The sequence below is a fragment of the Rhipicephalus microplus genome, chromosome X (assembly GCF_043290135.1).
Source record: "Rhipicephalus microplus isolate Deutch F79 chromosome X, USDA_Rmic, whole genome shotgun sequence".
Lineage (NCBI taxonomy): Eukaryota > Metazoa > Arthropoda > Arachnida > Ixodida > Ixodidae > Rhipicephalus > Rhipicephalus microplus.
This window is the reverse complement of record NC_134710.1, coordinates 68017921-68037896: the sequence shown is the minus strand read 5'-3', so window position 1 is coordinate 68037896 and position 19976 is coordinate 68017921. Positions and strand designations below refer to the sequence as shown.

Below are 19976 nucleotides of genomic sequence, written 5' to 3'. Positions count from 1 at the left end.
CTTTAATGTTCTGAATAACCCCTTGATCCATCGGTTGGATCACTGCTGTTGCATTGGCTGGCAAGAACTCCAGAGTGATGGCTTGGAGTACTTGAACCTGACCGTGGGCTGGGCAATTATCCACGATGAAGACAACCTTCCTGCCTTGCCTCGTAAATCTAGCGTCTTCCTCCGGAAGCCTGTTTCTGAAAATGACCATGGTCACCCACGCTCTTCCGTTTCCATAGTATGCAACGGGCAGGTGTTGAATGCCTTTGAAATGTGGGTACCTTGATTTTCCTATTACCAGTAGCTTCAATTTATCACCTCCTGCCATGTTTGCACCCACCAGCACAGTGATGTGATCTTTACTGCGTTTTCCTCCACTACAGGCTTTGCCTTTGAAAGTGAGAGTCTTTGATGGAAGTGCCTTATAAAAAAGACCCATTTCATCGACGGTGAAGACGTCTCGTGGTTCAAAGCTCATCAAAATTTCCATTGCCAGTCGGTGCAAGTGTACCACTCTCACCTGAGATCTTTGAAGACTAGGCGATGGCGTGTTTTGAAGCGGCTGAGCCATCCGTCGCTTAGGACAAAGTTCTTAACACCCATCTGCATGGCAATCTCTCGAGCTTGAGGACGCGGCGTTTCAGCGCGCGCGTGAGACGCATGTCACGTCGGCTCCATCGAAAATCGACGAATGTTGTGGACTTTTGGCAAATATCCACCAGAAACCAGGTTCAGCGTTTCGGTGAAGCCATCAGGAACCTCTGGATAGCTATTTTACCCAGGTAGGCCCATTTTCCGCCAATCTACGACTGGTTCAACACCACGCGACGCCCGAGCCCGGCTAAGCCTAACGCCGACGAGGCTTACGCCCGGGCTCCCCAGCCATGGCAGCGTCCACGAAGACAGGCTACGACCCCAACACGATGCAGTGGGTTGACATCGAGGTGGCAGAAACACGGGGAGACCCCATACCAGGTGAAGACGAATATCTTCAGATCATGGTTCGCCAAATGCAAGAGAAGCTCGCTAAACTGAAGCCCCGAGGCCCGATGTTAAACCCCACAAATCAAAGCCCCGAGGCTCGACGGCCGCCGCCCAGCCACAGGCTCGCAAAACAGGATCAACACCCGCAGCTTGCGTTGAGTCCCCGCGGCAGCTGGCGACGTGGAAGCCAACGCACACGCCTCGAATCCGGTCGGACGAGTTGGTTATTGTGCTTAAACCAAAAATAACCATGGATCTGCACGCTGCGTTCGGCCCAGGCGGGATTGGCACCGCAGTGCAACGCTTCACCGGCAGCACCACGAACGCTGGTATCTCCGTGTGGCCGGTGTGGGACCAAAACATCGTTGTTGTAGGTGTGAAAACGGAAAGCCTGGCCTCGAAGTTCATCGGGGACATCACGCTGACGATCGGGGACCACCAGGTACCATTTCAAGGACATTTGAAATCAGCCGAAGAAACCTGCAAGGGTGTCGTCACCGTCGCAGACAATGCAACTTTGGAATCTTTTCGACGCAAGCTCGAGTGAATCGACGGCGAAATTTTGTATGTGCGAAAACTCGGAACATCCAACGTTGCAGTGGTGACCTTCAAAAGACGCCGCGTTCCAAGATTCATTCACTACTGCTCTGGAAACGTGCCAGTGCGCTACTACAAGAAAACGGTTCCGGCATGTTACCGGTGTGGAACGGTGGGCCACAGACCAGATGCGTGCCCCAATCCGGACAATCAGCGGTGTATTCACTGTGGTGCGAAGGTGGAACTCACCCCGGAGGGCCCAGCGAAGCACGACTGCCAACCCGAGTGCCTTATATGCGGTGAAAACCATTTCACCGGCTCAGCGCAGTGCGTCGGAAAATTTCGGAAGGCATGGAAGCCCGCTCAAACACAGCGGCAACATGGGCTAAAAAACAAGCAAGAAGAGCCCTCAGCCACTCTCAGGACTGACGAAAAAGCGAAGCCCATGCATAACAAGCCCAAGCCGATCAAAGCCCCAGCCGGACAGAAGTCGAGGCCGCCTACCTTCGGCGCCGAGGATTTCCCGTCACTGGCAAACCCGCCCAAACAGGTGAGCAATTGGGTAGGGGTCTCCTCTCAGTCTCTCACCACCACGACTGCCTCCCCCTCCAATTCTGAAATTTTAAAACAATTGGAAGCCATGAAAAAACGCATTGAAACTCTGGAACGCGAAAATCGGGCGCTGAAGGCGTCGCAGGCTGCTACTCCTCCACCACCGTCGGAACCGGCGGCTATGCACACCTCCGACTGCTCGGACGATGAGCAGGACACTCAGTCAGACGTATCGGGTAACACTAGTGCGTGTAAAACTGTAGTAGGTGCTTCGAACGACATAGAAGGTCGACTAAGCAGACTAGAGGCTAAGCTTGAGGAGCAGAGAAAAATGATCCTAGAACAAACCAAGCTTACAGCACAAGACATTATTCCGCAGGAGCTCAACCTATCAGTTCAAGCCGCTATGCAAGACCTCAAGCAAAGCATTTTGCCAATTCTCACAGTCAGTGTAGTACAAACCGTTCAAAATTGGCTCACACCCCAATTAGACCAACTCAAAACTATAGCATTAAGACAACAGAACAACCCCGACGCAAAATTGTTCATCGTAACCTGGCAAATTCTGAATCCGAGAACAACATAGCCCAGTCATTAACCAACCAAACTGAGTCCCCCACGCCTCTCCAGGCTCCCACGCTGGATGCAGTGGCGAAAATGACACCTCCTCAATAATAAATTCATGATGGCAGGCAATTCTTAACATAATAATAAAAGCGCCAAACAACAGCAACTCGATATTTTCCAGTGGAACTGCAGGGGGTTTAAAGATAGGAAAAAGAGGGCCACTCTTAACCTTTTCCTGCAGAATCAACATTTTACCCCTGCAGTTATGGCGCTACAAGAAACCGGCTTACAGGCGAAAGTGCCTGGTTACTACTCATTTCAGGGAAGTGCGTCCACCTGTATTTTCGTACACAAGGAGTATACCGCTTGTCAGATAGACCTTGATCTGTCAGAGGCGCATGAATACACAAAGGTCAAAGTCCTTCCCAATAAAAGACGAGATCCTAGCTTGTACATTCTAAATGTATACAGTTCTCCAAAATCTAGGCAATGTGTCTTCAACGAAATGTTTTATAAAGCAATTAAGGAAGCAGATTAGAACCCACTGGTGATTTTGGGTGACTTTAACGCCCCCAGCTATCATTGGGGTTACACCCGCGAAGTCCCCAAGGGACGGAAATTGGCAGAACTCATATCCACTCTTCGTCTATCGCTTCTCACAGATCCAATGAAACCCACTAGAATCGGGAATTCTGTAAACCGAGATACTTGCCCGGATCCATTACTGACTAAGAAAATTTCCTACGCAACATGGGAAAACTTAGAAGAAACGCTCGGCAGTGATCACTGTCTCCTCAGAATCACACTCTCCGGCAACATAGGCCGTAGAACATGGAGCCAAGCTAAGCTGACAGATTGGACAGCCTTCCGCTCACAGGTGATCCCCTCTGTGCCAGGGGCGGGAGGATATACGGGATGGGCCAAACAGCTCCTTGCAGCCAATTCCAAGTGTCTTAAAACTATAAAGACAACGGAAGACACCCCCGCCATCGATAAGTACCTGCTCCACCTTTGGGACGCCCACAGAAGCTTAACTAAACGTTGGCGGAAAAACAAATTCAACCGCAAGCTTAAACTTAGAATAGCTAAGTTTAGTAAGCAAGCGGATGAATATGCTGCACAACTGAACGAATCCAATTGGATAGAACGGTGCAATGTTATAGCTAAAGAAATGAATACAAGGAAAGCATGGCGCCTTTTTCGAACTCTCGTGGACCCCGCCCAAACCCGAGGAGAAGCGCAAAAGCAGCTCCGTCGAGCCCTGCACAGTTTTCAGGGAACCAACTCCCAGCTGGCTGATGATTTGTGTGCTAGATACTTATGTCGCACCACGGATCCCAACAAGAACGCATATGAATACGCAGGTAGAGAAAACAGTCAGCTCGATGCCCCTTTTGAAATGTGCGATCTGAAAGCAGCACTGAAAAAAATGCGCAGGGGCACTGCCCCGGGCCGAGACCTGATCACGGTAAAACTGTTAGCAAATCTGTCAGACGATTCTTATCGGCATCTATTGCAATACATTAACGCGATCTAGGATGGCCAACCACTGCCAACTGAATGGAAAACAGCAGTTGTCACATTCATCCCCAAACCAGGCAAGCAAATCAGCACGGACAACCTCAGACCTTTATCATTAACTTCATGTGCCGGCAAATTGATGGAAACAATGGTTAGAGACCGTCTCGCCACGTACCTCGAGAGCAAGGGGCATTTCGCAGATTCCATGTTTGGCTTTAGGCCCCACCTGTCTGCGCAAGATATCCTCTTGCAACTAAAACGAGACATTATCCAACCCATTCCCTCGACGCACAACGACAGAGCAATCCTTGCACTCGACCTTAAAGGCGCATTCGACAACGTTAAACATGAAAGCATCCTGAACAACTTGAGTAGTGTCCATTGCGGTAAGAAAGTATTTGCCTACATCAGAGACTTCCTCTCTGAAAGACTGGCGTTCATTTGCATAGATAACGAGGAACATGGACCATTCAAAATGGGGACGCGGGGAACCCCGCAAGGAGCTGTCCTGTCTCCGCTGCTATTTAACATTGCCATGATGAAGCTCCCGCAAGCATTGGCAGTAGTGGAAGGAATATATCATGCAATATACGCCGATGATATAACAATCTGGACGAATCGGGGCAGTTTAGGAGAAATTGAAGACCGCCTGCAGCAGGCCGCCTCCATTGTGGATGACTATGCGGCCCAGTGTGGGTTGCAGTGCGCTCCAGTCAAATCTGAATTCCTGCATATCAGAGAAAACATTAAAGATAAGACGACCCGGAACTTCATGGTATCAGGATCAACAATACGAAAGGTTTCAGAACTACGAATCCTTGGCCTTCTGATTCACAACAGAACAAAAAACAGCACCACGCTAGACAAGCTACGGAAAATTGGAGAACAGGTAGGGCACATGATCCGCCGAGTGTCAAACAAGCGCGGGGGGCTACGAGGAAGGGACGCGATTCGGCTCGCCAACGCTTTTGTAACTAGCAGGATTCTATATTCAATACCGTACTTACGAATGACTAAACACGAAGAGAACAGAGTCGATGCTATTCTTAGGAAAGTAATTAAGCGCGCACTTGATTTACTCATCAACACTTCAAATCAGAAACTCTCTGCATTGGGAGTCTTTAACTCTATACAAGAGCTCCAAGAAGCCCACCTCACAAATCAATATACGCGTCTTACGCGGACGCCCCCCGGGCGGCGCCTACTGGACCGCCTCTTGATCCGGCACGAATGCGAAATCGAAAACGCGGAGCGTATTACTGAACTTTGGAGAACAAAACTCTGGGTGTCCCCGCTTCCCCGCAATATGACCAGGGAGGCGCACCAGGGTAGAAGGCAAGCGCGCGCTGAGGCACTTGAACAACGGCTTGGCTCCCGTAATGGGGTCTATTACGTCGATGTGGCCGGGCCGTCACCTAGGGGATACAACACGGCGGCAGTAATACATCAAGGAACGCAGGTGGACGGCCTCACTTTCAATGCCACAAGCTCAAGTAAGGCGGAGGAGGTGGCCATTGCACTGGCAGTATCCCATCCAAACTGAAAACAAATAGTTACAGACTCTCGAAGAGCCTGCGAGAGCTATCTTGCAGGAGAAATCTCTTCATTGGCTAATAGACTTTTAAAATTCAGCATCAGGAACCGCGATCCTAGCCCAAAACGTCTTATATGGACTCCGGGACATCAGGGTATACAGGGTAACGAGGCTGCACATGCAGCGGCCCGTGTGCTTACTTCCCGGGAAACTCCCCGTTCCCCTGATAGACCTGAACGTCCCACACCTTTAACACGGTTTCGAGAAATCAAAGAATACTACATTGAGCAACGCCGCTTGTACCCCGCACCAGCGAAGGGACTCTCGAAAACGGAGGAGCGCATCCTGCGGTGCCTACAGACAAATACGCTGCTCTGTCCAGCTATACTAAAATATTATAACCCTAAAATAAGTGGGCAGTGGCAGTACTGTGGGGAAGTGGCCAACACTTACCATATGGTCTGGGCCTGCCAAATGAACCCAAAATTAACCCCCTTTCCCAACCCCACCAAAGAGGACTGGGAGACGACCCTACTCAATAGCTCCACACTAGAGGAACAGCGAACTCTAGTGCAGCGGGCTCGGATGGCAGCCTCGACTAATGACGTCCCGGACTAGGGATGTCAACCAGCCCGGTGGGGATAAGGACTATCTGGCACAGCCAGCATCAATAAAGGTTTTTTCCTCCACCTCCTCGAGCTTTCTGCTCGAGGATCGGTCCGCTTATGGGCAAATGGGAACTCCGTGCACGCTTGAACCACCGAAAAAGAACTTTTTCTGGTTGTTCATTAGGCATCGTCCACGTTTGTTTAGATGTAAAGATCCCGTTCTTAACAGTGCCTTCAACCATTTCTCTCTCTTTCCAGATCCGCGACAGCGTCGATTTCGGGATGTATTTTTTGCCACCTCCGTCTTGGGCAGGCCGCTTCGATCAAGCTTCTGAAGAATTTGCAGCTTTTTTTTTCAAGCGAGAGTGCATGGTGCGGCCGCTTTCTTTCCATCGGCCTGAAATAACACCGTGATCCATCGCACTTAGCCGCACAAGTAGGCCTAACGCACTATTGACTCGCCGACTCGGCTCCCTCAGCTACAAGCGAGAATGGCTTTTGGATTGGGTTGTCTCGATCTTGAGGTGTTGCCATGGTGTTGAGACTACCTTTGGCATGAGCGAGTCTATACTGTGTTTAGAGTTTGTGCCGTTTAACCGCAGGTGACCAATAAGCACTGTTTCGATCAACTGATGAATTTTACTGCACAACACATAGAAATCCAGCCATATGAGCCCGTTTAGTTCCGTTAGTGACGCATGTTCATTTAAATGAGTTTTGTTTATTGGGAGTCCACTGTATAGAGATAGTACCGGATGAGAAAAAAAAAACCGCGGGTCTCCGTAGAGTGTACAGCATAGCCTCAACATAAGCAGGAGAAATGACCTTCATAGAACTTTAAGTTGAAATTGATTTGCATCATCACAATGCGGGAATGCGCAAGCTCAAAGTGAAAATTGATTCGCTGCACTGAAGCTCCCATGTACAGGGCACCCAAAAAGGGCTACAATATACACGAAAAAGGAATTAGAACCATTTAACATTGCAGGGCAATCTCGAATGCTATGCATGATACAAGCAGCTTGACGGTAATTAAAATACTCAAAAACAATAACATCATGAGAGAAAAAGAACACATCGTGGAACTAAACACTCTCGTATGTCATTGATGCCGCATTTTTCTGTGTCAATGCCTTAGAGAGTCAGTTTGTTCAGCAGAACTACATTTACTGTCTCTGCCGAGTACAACAAAGTGGAACATACTAATACTCTTTGCTATGAAATGCACTATATAGAGCAGTACTCATTTTCAGCAATCATATGCTAAGTAATACCTGCTGACAGTTATGTAGAGTTTTTTCGTAGCACATGCATAAAAAAAAAAACTCGACGTTTGAGCATCGGCTGTCCCCGTTGAAAAGGATCTGTAAAGGCGTCCTTTCCAAGCAGCCCGTGCTGCAGTATTTTGCGTGTAGATCGGACGGTTTGAAGCTAGCATTTCATGTCAATAAGTAAAGCCTTATTGAATTCTTATTCGTGAAGTAGGAATAAATTGCATTTAGGTATAGAGCCTACGTAATAATTAGCAATAAAGCCTTATTGAATTCTTATTCGTGAAGTAGGAATAGTTTGCATTTACGTATAGAGCCTACGTAATAATTAGCAATTTTTTATCCAACCAGTCTTGTCATGTGTATGTTTTTTTCAGAATGCTGTGGGCTTTCTCTCGCCTTTCTAAGCCCAACCTTGCCATAGCACTTAGTGAGATTTGAAGGGGGTAACAAGTCCAAGGGTCTGTTATCATATGTTTAGATGACTTGACGGCACATGCCATTGTATGTGCACTAGTTTAACTCCCGTACTACTATTTTAACGTCATTTGAAGTTGCTCAATCATCTAGTTACCTCTTGATTATTGTCAGTCGGTTACTTTAGGGGCTGCCTGATTGCTCTCAATTATTTTTCAACCACTGCCAATTCCTGCTTCATTTTGTAGTGGTGTGACAACATTGTGGCAACCTTATTCACTTTGATGGACAATAGGCATCTTGCGGGATGCATAGAGCTACAATGTGCGTCTGTTGCTTTTTAGCTTTGGCTTTTCCTGCCATCGTGTTGAGAACGGGCTAATGATTGCTTTTCCCATTAGGCAAGTCATGTAAGGCTTTAGAAACATGTAAGCTAGCAACAGTGATGATGATACGAGACAATTTGTGGCGTTGTTGCAGATGCCTCCATCCAGCGTGCCTCCTGTGGGGCTCGACGAGGAAGGTGAGAAGCTCATTGCAAAAGCTAAGGAATACCTCGAGGACTTCACGACCCAAGTGTGCTGCACAATCGTGCTGAAAGCCTTGACGGGCGGTGCTGAGGCGCACGAGCCACGTGGTACGGCACGAGAAGTGAGTTGTTGGGTTAGAGCAACGCAAGCGAACCGTAATGCTCGCAATGTTCCTTACAAAGCCTACCTAGGTACTTTACCACGACACCCTGAGAGAATTGCATAGGCTTGTGGGAATTTTCGAGCACTTCAAGTATTCCAACAAATGTTACAACGCTTGAATTCACTTCCACGTGGATTCAGATTGTTCGGAATAGTGAATAATTTGAAATGAACGAAATTGACATACGCTAGAGGACCCCTGACACCAAATTTTGGAACCCGAGATCTTTATGTTGTTTGATAGTCCTGCATGTGGGGCACCTCTGACTGATTATTCGAGACTGCGGTGGGGAAGTGCGCGTTCAAAAAATGCGCGACCACATCAGCCTAAACTAAAGAGGATGAGGAACATGACGCGTGGTTGCAGCACGTGTGGGCCTGAACATTTGAGACCAATAGGTGCCTCCACGGAGATTTACAATGGCAGCCACAGGGGAACAGCGAAGCGAGGCAGTCATGGCTTGTCTGTTCGAGCGAAGGTTCCCAGGGCACGAGAGTGACGGCCGGCAGAATTCCTGCATCATGGTCGCTGCGGGTTTTCACCTAAACATGAAGCTCCTTCTCGTTGTCTGGCGTTGGCCAGACTAGCCCTTTGTCTCCAGCGTCGTGCCCGAGCGGCAGCTGCCGAAGGTCGCTAAACTTGACCGGTCCGACGCTTTCCTTCTTTGAGCCAACGATGCGACTGTCACGACCGCATCTCCAGACATCCTCGGCTGCACGAATGCATCTACGTCTGGATTCTGTCGCCTCCTCTGCAATCGCCGCGTATACTGAACAGTGATACAGCTCTTTTCTCCAAAATGGGCCTTCTCTGAACTGCTCGCATTCTTTGAATCTTTTGGGTTTTTGTTAACCTCTTTCTCTTTGCATGCTCTGTTCTTTTTTTATTTTTATTTATTTATTTGATGCTGTCAACCCCGTGCTTGGGGTCATTACAGGGAGGGTGTCACAAAGTACATAACGTTCGCACATAAAAGAAAAATTCAGAAGCACCTATAAATACAAGATGTATAACCAACAATAAAAAATAAGAAACAAACAGTGACTACACACATAAAAATCAACGAATAAACGCTGACAACAGAATTTAGCACGCATCACTACAAAGAAAACCATCCAATGCATTTTCAAAATCCACTGATGTTGTTTATTTCACAACCGCATTGGGTAAACTATTCCACATCTATATTGTGTCTGGGAAAAAGGAGTGGTGGAAAGCATTCGTGCGTGTGAAATAAGGTTGAATTGCTCTACTATTATTAAGATGATCACACCGCCTTCCAGGGGGCTGAATATAAAAATTCTTATTTTTATCTTTGTTTGCCCGCTTATTATGTTAAAAAGAAATTGGAGGCGATGTTTTCGCCTGCGATATTTCAAAGACTCAAACTCACAGGACTTTAACAAAGCTGTGACTGAGTGTGTGCGTCGGTATCTACCGCACATGAAACGGACTGCTAATTTTTGTACTCTTTCAATTTTTGCCCACAACACCTTCTGGTGAGGCAACCATACAATACTAGCGTACTCTAAGACAGGACGTATGAATGTTTTGTAAGCAGTTAATTTTACATCTGGTGTGGCATGTTCCAGTTTTTTTTTAAGAAATACAGTTTTTTGTTTGCCTTAGAACAGATGTTATCGATATGCGAGTGCCATTTCAATGTGTGCATAATACTAACTCCGAGGTATTTGAAACAATCCGCATTATTTAAAGGGTGACTTCCGATGTGATACATGAATGACAATTCCCGCCCACTAGAGTGAATATGCGTAAATGTCGTCTTGCTATAGTTTATTCCCATGTCCCATATTATACACCACTGATCTAATGCCTGTAAGCACCTGCTCATATTAATTTTGTCACCTTTGCAAGTAACTGGGGAATAAATCAAGCAGTCATGTGCAAAAAGTTTCGTTTTAATGGGAGCCTCAACTATTGAACATAGATCATTAACAAATATCAGAAAAAGAAGTGGTCCTAAAACAGGTCCTTGGGGAACGCTCGAGTACACGGCCAGTGGTCTTGAAGTGTAATTTTCAATTTTTACAGCCTGTTGACGTGCGGATAAATAGGCCTCTATCTATTTTAATACTTCTTCGCTTATTCCTGATCTTTCAAGCTTGAAAAGTTATTTACGATGAGAGACCTTATCAAAGGCTTTCGTAAAATCGACACAAATTACATCAGTCTGCAGAAGGGCATCGCTGGCCGCGCCATGGTGGTCTAGTGGCTAAGGTACTCGGCTGCTGACCCGCAGGTCGCGGGTTCAAATCCCGGCTGCGGCGGCTGCATTTCCGATGGAGGCGGAAATGTCGAGACCCGTGTGCTCAGATTTGGGTGCACGTTAAAGAACCCCAGGTGGTCAAAATTTCCGGAGCCCTCCACTACGGCGTCTTTCATAATCATATGGTGGTTTTGGGACGTTAAACCCCACAAAATCAATCAATCAAAGGGCATCGCTGTTTTTATTGAAATCGTGGAGCGTTTCAGCTGTAAAAATACCATGCCGAAACCCATGTTGGCTTGCGCAAAGTAACTGGTTAGAATTAAGAAAACTAAGAATATGTTTTGCTAATACATGTTCCAGAACTTTACAGCAAACCGACGTCAAGGATACGGGCCGGTAATTGTTTACTAACGAGCGATTACCATTTTTAAAAATCGGAATTGCAACTGCAATGCGCCAGTCTTGTGGAAGTGATCGCGTGTCAACCGATTTCACAAATATTATTTCTAAATAAAACGAGACCCATTCTACGTATCTCTTGAGAAACTCTGTTGGTAGGTTATCCGGACCACTTCCTTTCTTCGCATCTAGCTCAAGCAGTAACTGAAAAACACCTTCGCGGTTGATAATAACAGGTTCCATTGTGGTTGTTGGACTGTTTCTGATGGATGCTCCTATCTTATCGCCCTGGTATATTGTAAAAACGGACTGAAAGAAGCGATTAAAAGTATCTGCTCAGTTTTCAACTTTAGTCAGGATACAACCCTCATGTTCAATCTGTTCAATTCTTTAATTTCTGTCAATGATGTAACGCCCGAATTTGGATAGAGAACTTTTAAGGAAGTTCATAAGCATTTGGCAAGAACTTATTTTTTGGCCAAAGAACTATATAAGCTTTGTTAGTTATTTGTTATCGTTCTGGGTTTTTTGAATTAGTGATGGGATTTCTTGGGCACAAATGGTCTCGTCTTTGATTTCTTAATGACTTTTATGTCATAGTGAATGAAACTACATGAGAGCTTGCTGCATAAATAGCATTGTGACAAAGACGAGCATCACCTATAAGATATTTTAATTTGGTTTCAAAGTATGAGTGCATGCTCGTCCGAGTATTCAGGTGCAATTGACATTTTCTGTGAATTAACGTAGACAGGAGTGCCTCTCGTGACGTTGCAGAGGTCTCGCAAGTGTCGTCGGTGTCGGAACATGCGGGGTGCACCCAATAGCTCGACGGGCATCTAGTGTGAACTATTGTTTTGATCGCCCCTATTTCTCGGTTGTTGGCTGCTTACGCGAGGAATGCTTTTATTTTTTCTGAAAGGACGCGCTCAAAGCACCCACATCGTTTCATTCTTCATCGCCTGTGGGTCCCCCTACTTGAAAACGGCGCGTTCAGCGTCACCGAAGCTTCAGTGCTTGTAGTCTCAGGCGCTGCCCTGCTGTTGGGTGATAGTTTCTCGTGGTATTTAGGTGGGCATTTCGAACTGATGCAAAATCATTTTGAATTAACAATGCTTGCAATAATTATACGATGCAAAAGAGCAACTACAATTCAATGTTGGCATTACCAGACGCAAAGCTACAAGTTACTGTAAAAACTGTAAAAAAGTGGCGTTCAGAGCCTTCGCTGTGAGTGGTCCTTAAAAAAAAAAAAAAAAAAGCCGCATGCAATTTTTTGTAAAGCTGGTTTTACTGCAGTGTAGGAATGCTATGCCGTGGAAGCTCTTTTGCATGAGAAATCTGCTGTGTCGTTAAGCTATACTTCAAAATTAAATGTACATACAATCCTAAATTTACAAGCTTGTTATATGAACTTACATGCTCCAAGTATAGTAAATTTCGGAAGCTTAGCATTTTTGATCGCTTATATCACTTGAATCCCACAGAAATTCAAATCCTGCTACTGTGCCAAGTTGCTTTCATTTTGCTTCAAACCAAAAAGGTGACGTTCACAAATGGATTGTTCTGATTTTAAAATTATTGTGCATGTTGCTTGAGTCATGACAGGCACGCTCATTTTTCTTTACGATATGTGATGTATGCTATCCGAACTGTTTGATTAGAAACTATTCAACCAAATCACTATATGCGTGAAACCTAATATTTACTATATATGCACTTGCCTAGAAATAAATCATTTGGTGATGATGGGGGAAAGATAGGATTTAGTACATAAAACCTTGAGGAGGCTGCCTTATGCTAAATCATATAGGGGTAGGAAGTTTAGTAAAGCTCAGTTGGGCCAGTTGGCAACAGTTTGTTCTTAGGCCTGAAGCAGCCAACGAAGACGAGACGTAAAAGGAAGAAACGTCTTGACGGAACATTCTGTCCTGTCGAAACGTTTCTAAATCTTTTGGTGTCTTTTGTCGGTGTGTTTCTTCATTTGTTAAAAATGAACATTAGGATATGCATGGGCGATCGCATATTAATTTGCTGGCATTTAAGTGTTTGTACGATTCCTCCTTCTGCTTCTATTTGCTGTTCTTGAAGGGGCCTTCGGACACAAAAAACACAGATGTCTTTTTTGTCGTTTCTCGTGGAACTTCAAAATGCTAAGACACTGCTGTGCAGGTGGTGATGCTCAGCTGAACAGTGTTGTTACAATTTATTGTCAGTGGGGTATCCACTTTGGTTTCAAACTAGAGCGATGCTCAACAGCTATTTTCGCAATCGAAAATTGAGTTACTTCGTGTGGCATCGACAACAATGGCTGGGCGTATTGATTGGCTTGACATTGCATTTTGTGTGCTTAGGTCAGCAAACTCGCTCACGAGTCGACTCGCTCGAACTCAGATCGAGCCGCGAGTCCAGATGTGTAATATTTTGGCCAGTTTCAGTTGGAGTGAGTTTGGTTCACAAAAGTTTAGTGAGTCTGAGTCCGAGTGAGTCTGGTTAAACAACGCTTTGGTGAATGCGAGTGCAAGTGAACCCAAAGCCCCAAAGGTTTTTCTTGTGAGAGTCGGAGTGAGCTGTACACTTCTTTGCCATCTATGGTTCTGTTTGCTCAACCTCAGCATTACTGATTTGGGTGCACGTTAAAGAACCCCTGGTGGTCAAAATTTCCGGAGCCCTCCACAACAGCGTCTCTCATAATCATATGGCGATTTGGGGCATCACCCCAATCAACCTCAGCCTTGCTTTCAGCCTTACGTAAGCGCACGCTTATCCTTATGCTGAATCACACCTACTTCAATGCACCAGCATTTATACTTCCGCTCAACATTTATTGATCATTGGCAGGCGTTACAAAGGAAAGGGGTGTGTGATCCCGACACCAACTCCTGACAACTCTTTTTCGGAAATTTTAAAAGTATCCCCTATTTGAATAAAAATGTGCACTTACTGGATTGCAACCGCCGATATCTCACATTTGAAGGTACAAAATCTGAAGTCGCGGAGTAGAGTTCTGATTATGCGAGATATTGATGTTGAAGAGCTCTAACACCATCTTTTAATAATTCAATCGTACGCTAAATCGTGAGTTGGCTCATTCGAGTCTAGCCACAAGTCTGAAGGAGTCCCGCTAGTGAAAATTGTATTGAAGTCAGAGTGAGTCTAGTTGAGGAGAGGTTCAGTTAGTGATTTAGAGTAATAGTGAGTTCTAAAAGTAAAATATATCTAACAAATGAGTATGAGCGAGCTACGTGTGTTTTACCGACCTAAGGTTGTGTGTAATATTTGTGGTCTCAGCCAGATCATGCTAGTGAGCTATAAAATAAAACATTTGTATACTTCCTCAGATACTAGAAATTTCGAAAACTGCTGCAAGGCTACGATATGTTCGCTATATAATGGCCACTATGATACCAGTATGCTTCAATAAGAGACACTCGGTGATTGGAACCAGCCTATGACGTCAGTGGCAGTGTAGTGTGTTTGATCTCATCTGCTGGTGTGTTGGAATTTGAAACTTAACTTACACTGCACTAAATTTAATTTTTTGTGTTATTCTCGGTGCTCAGCACAACACACACTCCAGTGCAAGAGAATGCGGAAGAAAAACAAATTGTAACGGGGCCCCCTGGGTACAACAGCCATGTCCAATGAGTGTTTGTCTTGGCCCGTGCTGATAGCCTCTTGATGATCTCTAGCAACAAACATTTATTTATTCCTTACAATTTAAATTTTACAGGGACTAGTCAATTCAGGGGAGAAAGCATGGACAAGTTTTCAAGAAGACCAAACAAGGAGTAAAGACAATTGAAGGAAGAATACTGACATGGACTCGACGCACCTAAGGCCTAGGTTGCAGAGGAGACAAGTTTGTTCGTTATTTATTGATTTTTAGTAGTTTAGTTATATAAATAAAATTATTGAAAAATGCCCGAATATATTGTTTTGTTAGGACTTGGTTGGAATTGTGCCTAGTCTATCGATGCACATTCAGGATGCACAGCGCAGAAGCTGAAAATAAGATTGCAAGTCTCGTGTCAATAAACATAGGGAGGTTAAAGGGACACCAAAGGGAAATAACGAATCCATTTGGGCCGATAAATTATGCTATCAAAGCTTCATTGTCACTAGTTTATTCACCTTATTATTAGAAGGAAAGTCGGGGCCCAATTTTTACTCTTAAATTTTGGACCAAATATCCACAGTGACGTCGTAAATTTCAAACTGCATTCTTAGTTTTTTAATAGAGGGGTGCAACAGCTGTGCTTGAACTGGTATAGCGCATTACGGGGAAGAAGAAACGGCCGAGCAGACCGACACAAGAGGACAGAGCGCTAACTTCCAACTGAGCTTTATTGTCAAATTGCATCAAATAAGTAGACCGGCGGAAGCATACAAAACCACCCTAACGCAACGACAAGATAACACGCAACATCACACCGTCACATATCACACATTCATAGGCGGTTACCCTGATTAAGGAAGGCCACTTCATGTTCAGATAAACCCAAAGAAGGGGCGCTAATACACGTGCTGCCAGCTCTTGCTATACAATGCGCTTCTATAATTGGTGCAACAGCTGTGTCTATCGCACCAATTTGATACAAATCTCCATTTCTATGCCGAGCTGCATCAAAATCATGAAATTTGCTGAAATTGAGCCACGCTGTGCCAAAATGCCCGACCATCCTCAATTTTCTTAGGTGCGCAAATTTCAGCGAGAAATAGAGGCCACGTTGGTCACCTGCAGTTTCCATCATTATTCAATCCAGGCGCACAGACCTTAACCCTAAATCACGGTGTCGGATATTCCCATAGGTCAGGGCACTCGCGAGACGCTGTCGACCAGCTAAAATAACAAAGCTGCATTCCCGTCGGTCTGCTGACCGCAGCGGATACCTGTCAACGGTACGACGCAACTTCTAGACTAAAATGTGTTGCCATAGTCACCAACGCTTCGTCGGAAATATGAACTTCCTAGTCAGCAAACGTGGCTAAGGCATGTTAGCAGTTAAAGCTGGAAGCGCATACCGCGTTTTTCATGCACGAGCAGAGTCGACGGGCTGCGAACGCTGGTGTTGTCGACGACCACATTGGTCACCATAGCTGAGGCAGTCAGTTAAGAACTTCATTAAATTGTACTGAGGAGTTTAAGTTGCCAGGATGTCCACGGGGGACATCCTAGCAGCCGCTCTTAGCTGAGGCACGTAACACATTTTTCTGTCTTGAAGTTCCGTTAGTTGCATCGTCTTGACGATAAACATCTGGTGCTGTTGCTGGATCGATGGGTGCGTGCCATGTTACTTTATCTAGTAGAATGCATCTTTCAAGTGAGCTGAAAAGTTGCAACCTTTACCTAACTCCATCACGGGAAAAAAAGAGGAGGGGAGAGGGTGTAGCGGTGTTTGAAAATTTTATGGTCTTGCTCTAATTTGTGCAGATTGCTTAAGTCACCTTCGCCACAGTGCGCTAGTGTCCTGTAGAAAAGCGTATAATTCAGAAGGGGCTCTAAGCACTAGTCACGAGATGCAGCATATTTTCTTCATTTACTCGTGCGTGTATATACCGCATACCTCTAAGTACTAGTATTATTGCTGACTTCTGAAAATGTTACAGGCATGAATTTGGAGCAGTGTATGACATTGCTGGCACCTTTAAAAAAAATGTGCGCTTTTTTCCCCACCCCTGTTCCTCAGTTTCACTCACTAATCCCCCGATTTTCAAGGTCGCAAGCTTGACAGATGCACATTGGAATTCACTGAGTCTGTCAAAGTATTTGAAAGATGTGGAGAATGCTAATGTGGACTTTACAGTGGGGTGGCTAAAAACACTACTTGTATTAAAATAGCAGCGCTCTCTTTTACTCTGGTGATGTTGAATGGCTTGTACATACTCGTTTTTTTTTTTCTAAATGTAAGCCTTCTCTTTTTATATTGCTCCAAGTTTGGTCTTTTGTGATATAAAACTTTTTTTTCCGTAACCTGCTGCAAATTTGCATTTTAGTGCTCCAGAAAGAAACTTTCGCTGTTTCAAAAATTGCTTCAAATTCTATTTGTTGCACCCCTGTTGGTGACATGGGTTTGACAACATGCCCTAAAACTTCGCATGCAACCTCTCTGGGCCCCAACAAATAATAATGAGCTACACTGTGACTGGCTAGGAACGCCGTTAAATCTACGATGTCTTGCTATTGGTGCAACAACTTCAAGGAGACATTGCCCAGGCATTTTCTTTTGCAGAGCGTCTTCTGCCAGGTGTGGCAATCTTGGGGTTGTGAAAGAGCAGTTTACAAATACGATAAAAACATGTTTTTCTCATAAGGATCCCTTTAAACGATTCACACCTTACACAGGCAATGTTAGCAGGCTAGTCAAATTGAGCCCCTATCTGCGTACAAACAGAATCGTGTATTTCCCCCACGTTCTTCTTCTCACGAGTGGCCCAATTTCTGCACCCTTTCCGGTGGGTGGACCACTCAGACTTCGTCACCTGATTTGTGGCAAGAGTGGTCACCGCCTTCTTCGGACCAACGTGTTAGGAGACGACGGGCTATAAAAGCTGAATACTGAAGACAAATTCACGACGGCAACTTTGTGACGTTTCTGTACGTACGCGCACGATTGTGCTTTAGGTGAAACACCATGCTCGGCCTCGCGGGTCTACTTGACACTAGTGCACATGTTTGGTATCAAGTGTGTTGTTATCGTTGTTGCGTTGGCTAATGGTGAATTGCAATTGGAATACTTCTTTTTTCAATGGGGAGTGAGGCTTAAGTCGCCCTTCTATATGCTCGCTATTCCACAAAAGTTATTTCTAGAATCTCATGTCATGTGGATTTTCACCTACAAGAGGAGAATCCAGCATACTGCATGCCCACGCATTTCCTATTTCAATCTGAGTAATGCCACGCATGCGAGTTTTCTGTGTAAACCTCAGTTTTTCTAGCTGAATTTGAAATGCATTTGATAGATAATTGCAGTTTAAGTGGTGTTGGTGATTAGATTTTAAGAAGTACGTGATTGTATTGCAAGTGCTCTCTGGAAAAAAAAACTGCGTTAATATACTATGCGATGTTATGCTATGCTTCTAGATGCTTGGCCCATACCAGCTTTCTGTTACTCATGCCCACCGAGTTTTCTTTTAACAACATTGGCTATACATCGAGCTTAATCTGACCATTCAAATAAGTGTTTGATCATCTCTCTCTCTCTCTCTCTCTCTCTCTCTCTCTCTCTCTCTCTCTCCGGTCTAAAACAGCTTCCCTATTGAAGCTACATTTCTTTATGCACGTCCACTGCGTGACCGGGACTAGTCCTAAGCCTCGCAGTCTGGGCAGAGTGGTAGCAATGGTTACCACGACGGCTCGATTTCCTTCCAGGCATCGCTTCTGCATTGCTTCGAAGGTCCTACCGCTATCACCGCCAAATCGCGAACTGAACAATGATTAATAGCAGCTGAGCGTACAATCGTAACGGCGCTTTTTATATTTCATTATATTCGCGTTCCCGGAGCCATTTGCACTGGTACTGCATTCACTGTGTGTTTAAAAAAACTGGCTACCGAATTAGAGTACTATGTACTCTACTATGGGAAGCGGGAAGCCGTCCCTTGGCCTCACAGGTGGTATATTAAAAAAAGGGCTCCGAAAGAGCACACATAGCTCAAAATTGAGGTGGGGGAGTGGTTAGAAAATATGGGTAATCATCTTGAGTACTTCGTACTCTACTAAGGGAGAGCAAAAAGCCGTCCCGTGGGCCTCTGTCTCAAATGCGAAAGTACAGCTACATTATCCGTTCCTGACCGACATTCAATTATATATTGATGACACAAAATTACCTCCTTTGTGGTTCTGGTTTTACGTGTAAAAAATTAACACACTCATCAATTTTCTTTCAACTCTGTGACGCCCTTATTTTGCAGAAGATATAGTACCGGTTTGGCACACAATGTTTTTATTGATTATATATATATATAACTCCTATAGTGTTTTAGTTAGGCGATGTCACCAACTTGCGGAAAACATTCTTTTTCAAAAACAACTTTTTCATAGCATCGACACTATACGCAATGTCACTTACCAAGAATTGTTGGGGGGTAGGAAAAGCTCGTAAGCTACTAAATCAACGAAAAGTGTTGTAGTTTGTCTGTTAAGTTTGAGTTTCATGACCGTGACGTCAGTTTCTGTCTTCCGGTGTTGCGTCCGCCATGGCATATACGTCTCTGTCACCGTGCCGTGTTTTCATCCGCGCGGCGCGTCGTTTGGCATAGTGCCTTTGTTTTCATCGTTTGCCCTGCCCGTCTGGCTATAGAGAATCGCGCAGAACACTGTATTTCTTACTTTGACAAGCTTGTCGGGCCAACGCGGGCCAGATACAGGGGTAAAATAGCCCATGCGACGGCATAGATCCGTACGAGCAGCGGGTTGGTGCTCAAGACGCCCTCAATACAAGCCTGCTACCGAAGATCACCCACGCCTACATTACAAATTACTTAACACTGTCGACGAATTATGTTTCGCTTGACCATACGAAAGCGTACAAGTCACTAGACTCTCACAATTATTTCACTAGCGGATGACTACAGTATACATCACAACCAAGGAGCTGCCCTCTCGGAGTGTCGTCGTACTTAGTCAGGTGAGCTTTAGTGCGCTTCGCGTTTCACACAGTGTAACTGCAGCC

The 19976-nt window shown here is 45.3% G+C and overlaps 1 protein-coding gene across 1 annotated transcript in view; it reads left to right on the top strand.

Annotated features, from left to right (window-relative positions):
- The window catches only part of LOC142775045 (uncharacterized), a 42281-nt gene that overhangs the window by 17535 nt on the left and 4770 nt on the right, over positions 1 to 19976 (top strand). The window contains exon 4 of the mRNA XM_075876361.1: positions 8460 to 8700. Coding sequence (XP_075732476.1) covers positions 8460 to 8700 — 241 coding nt within the window. The remainder of the gene's footprint in view (positions 1 to 8459; positions 8701 to 19976) is intronic.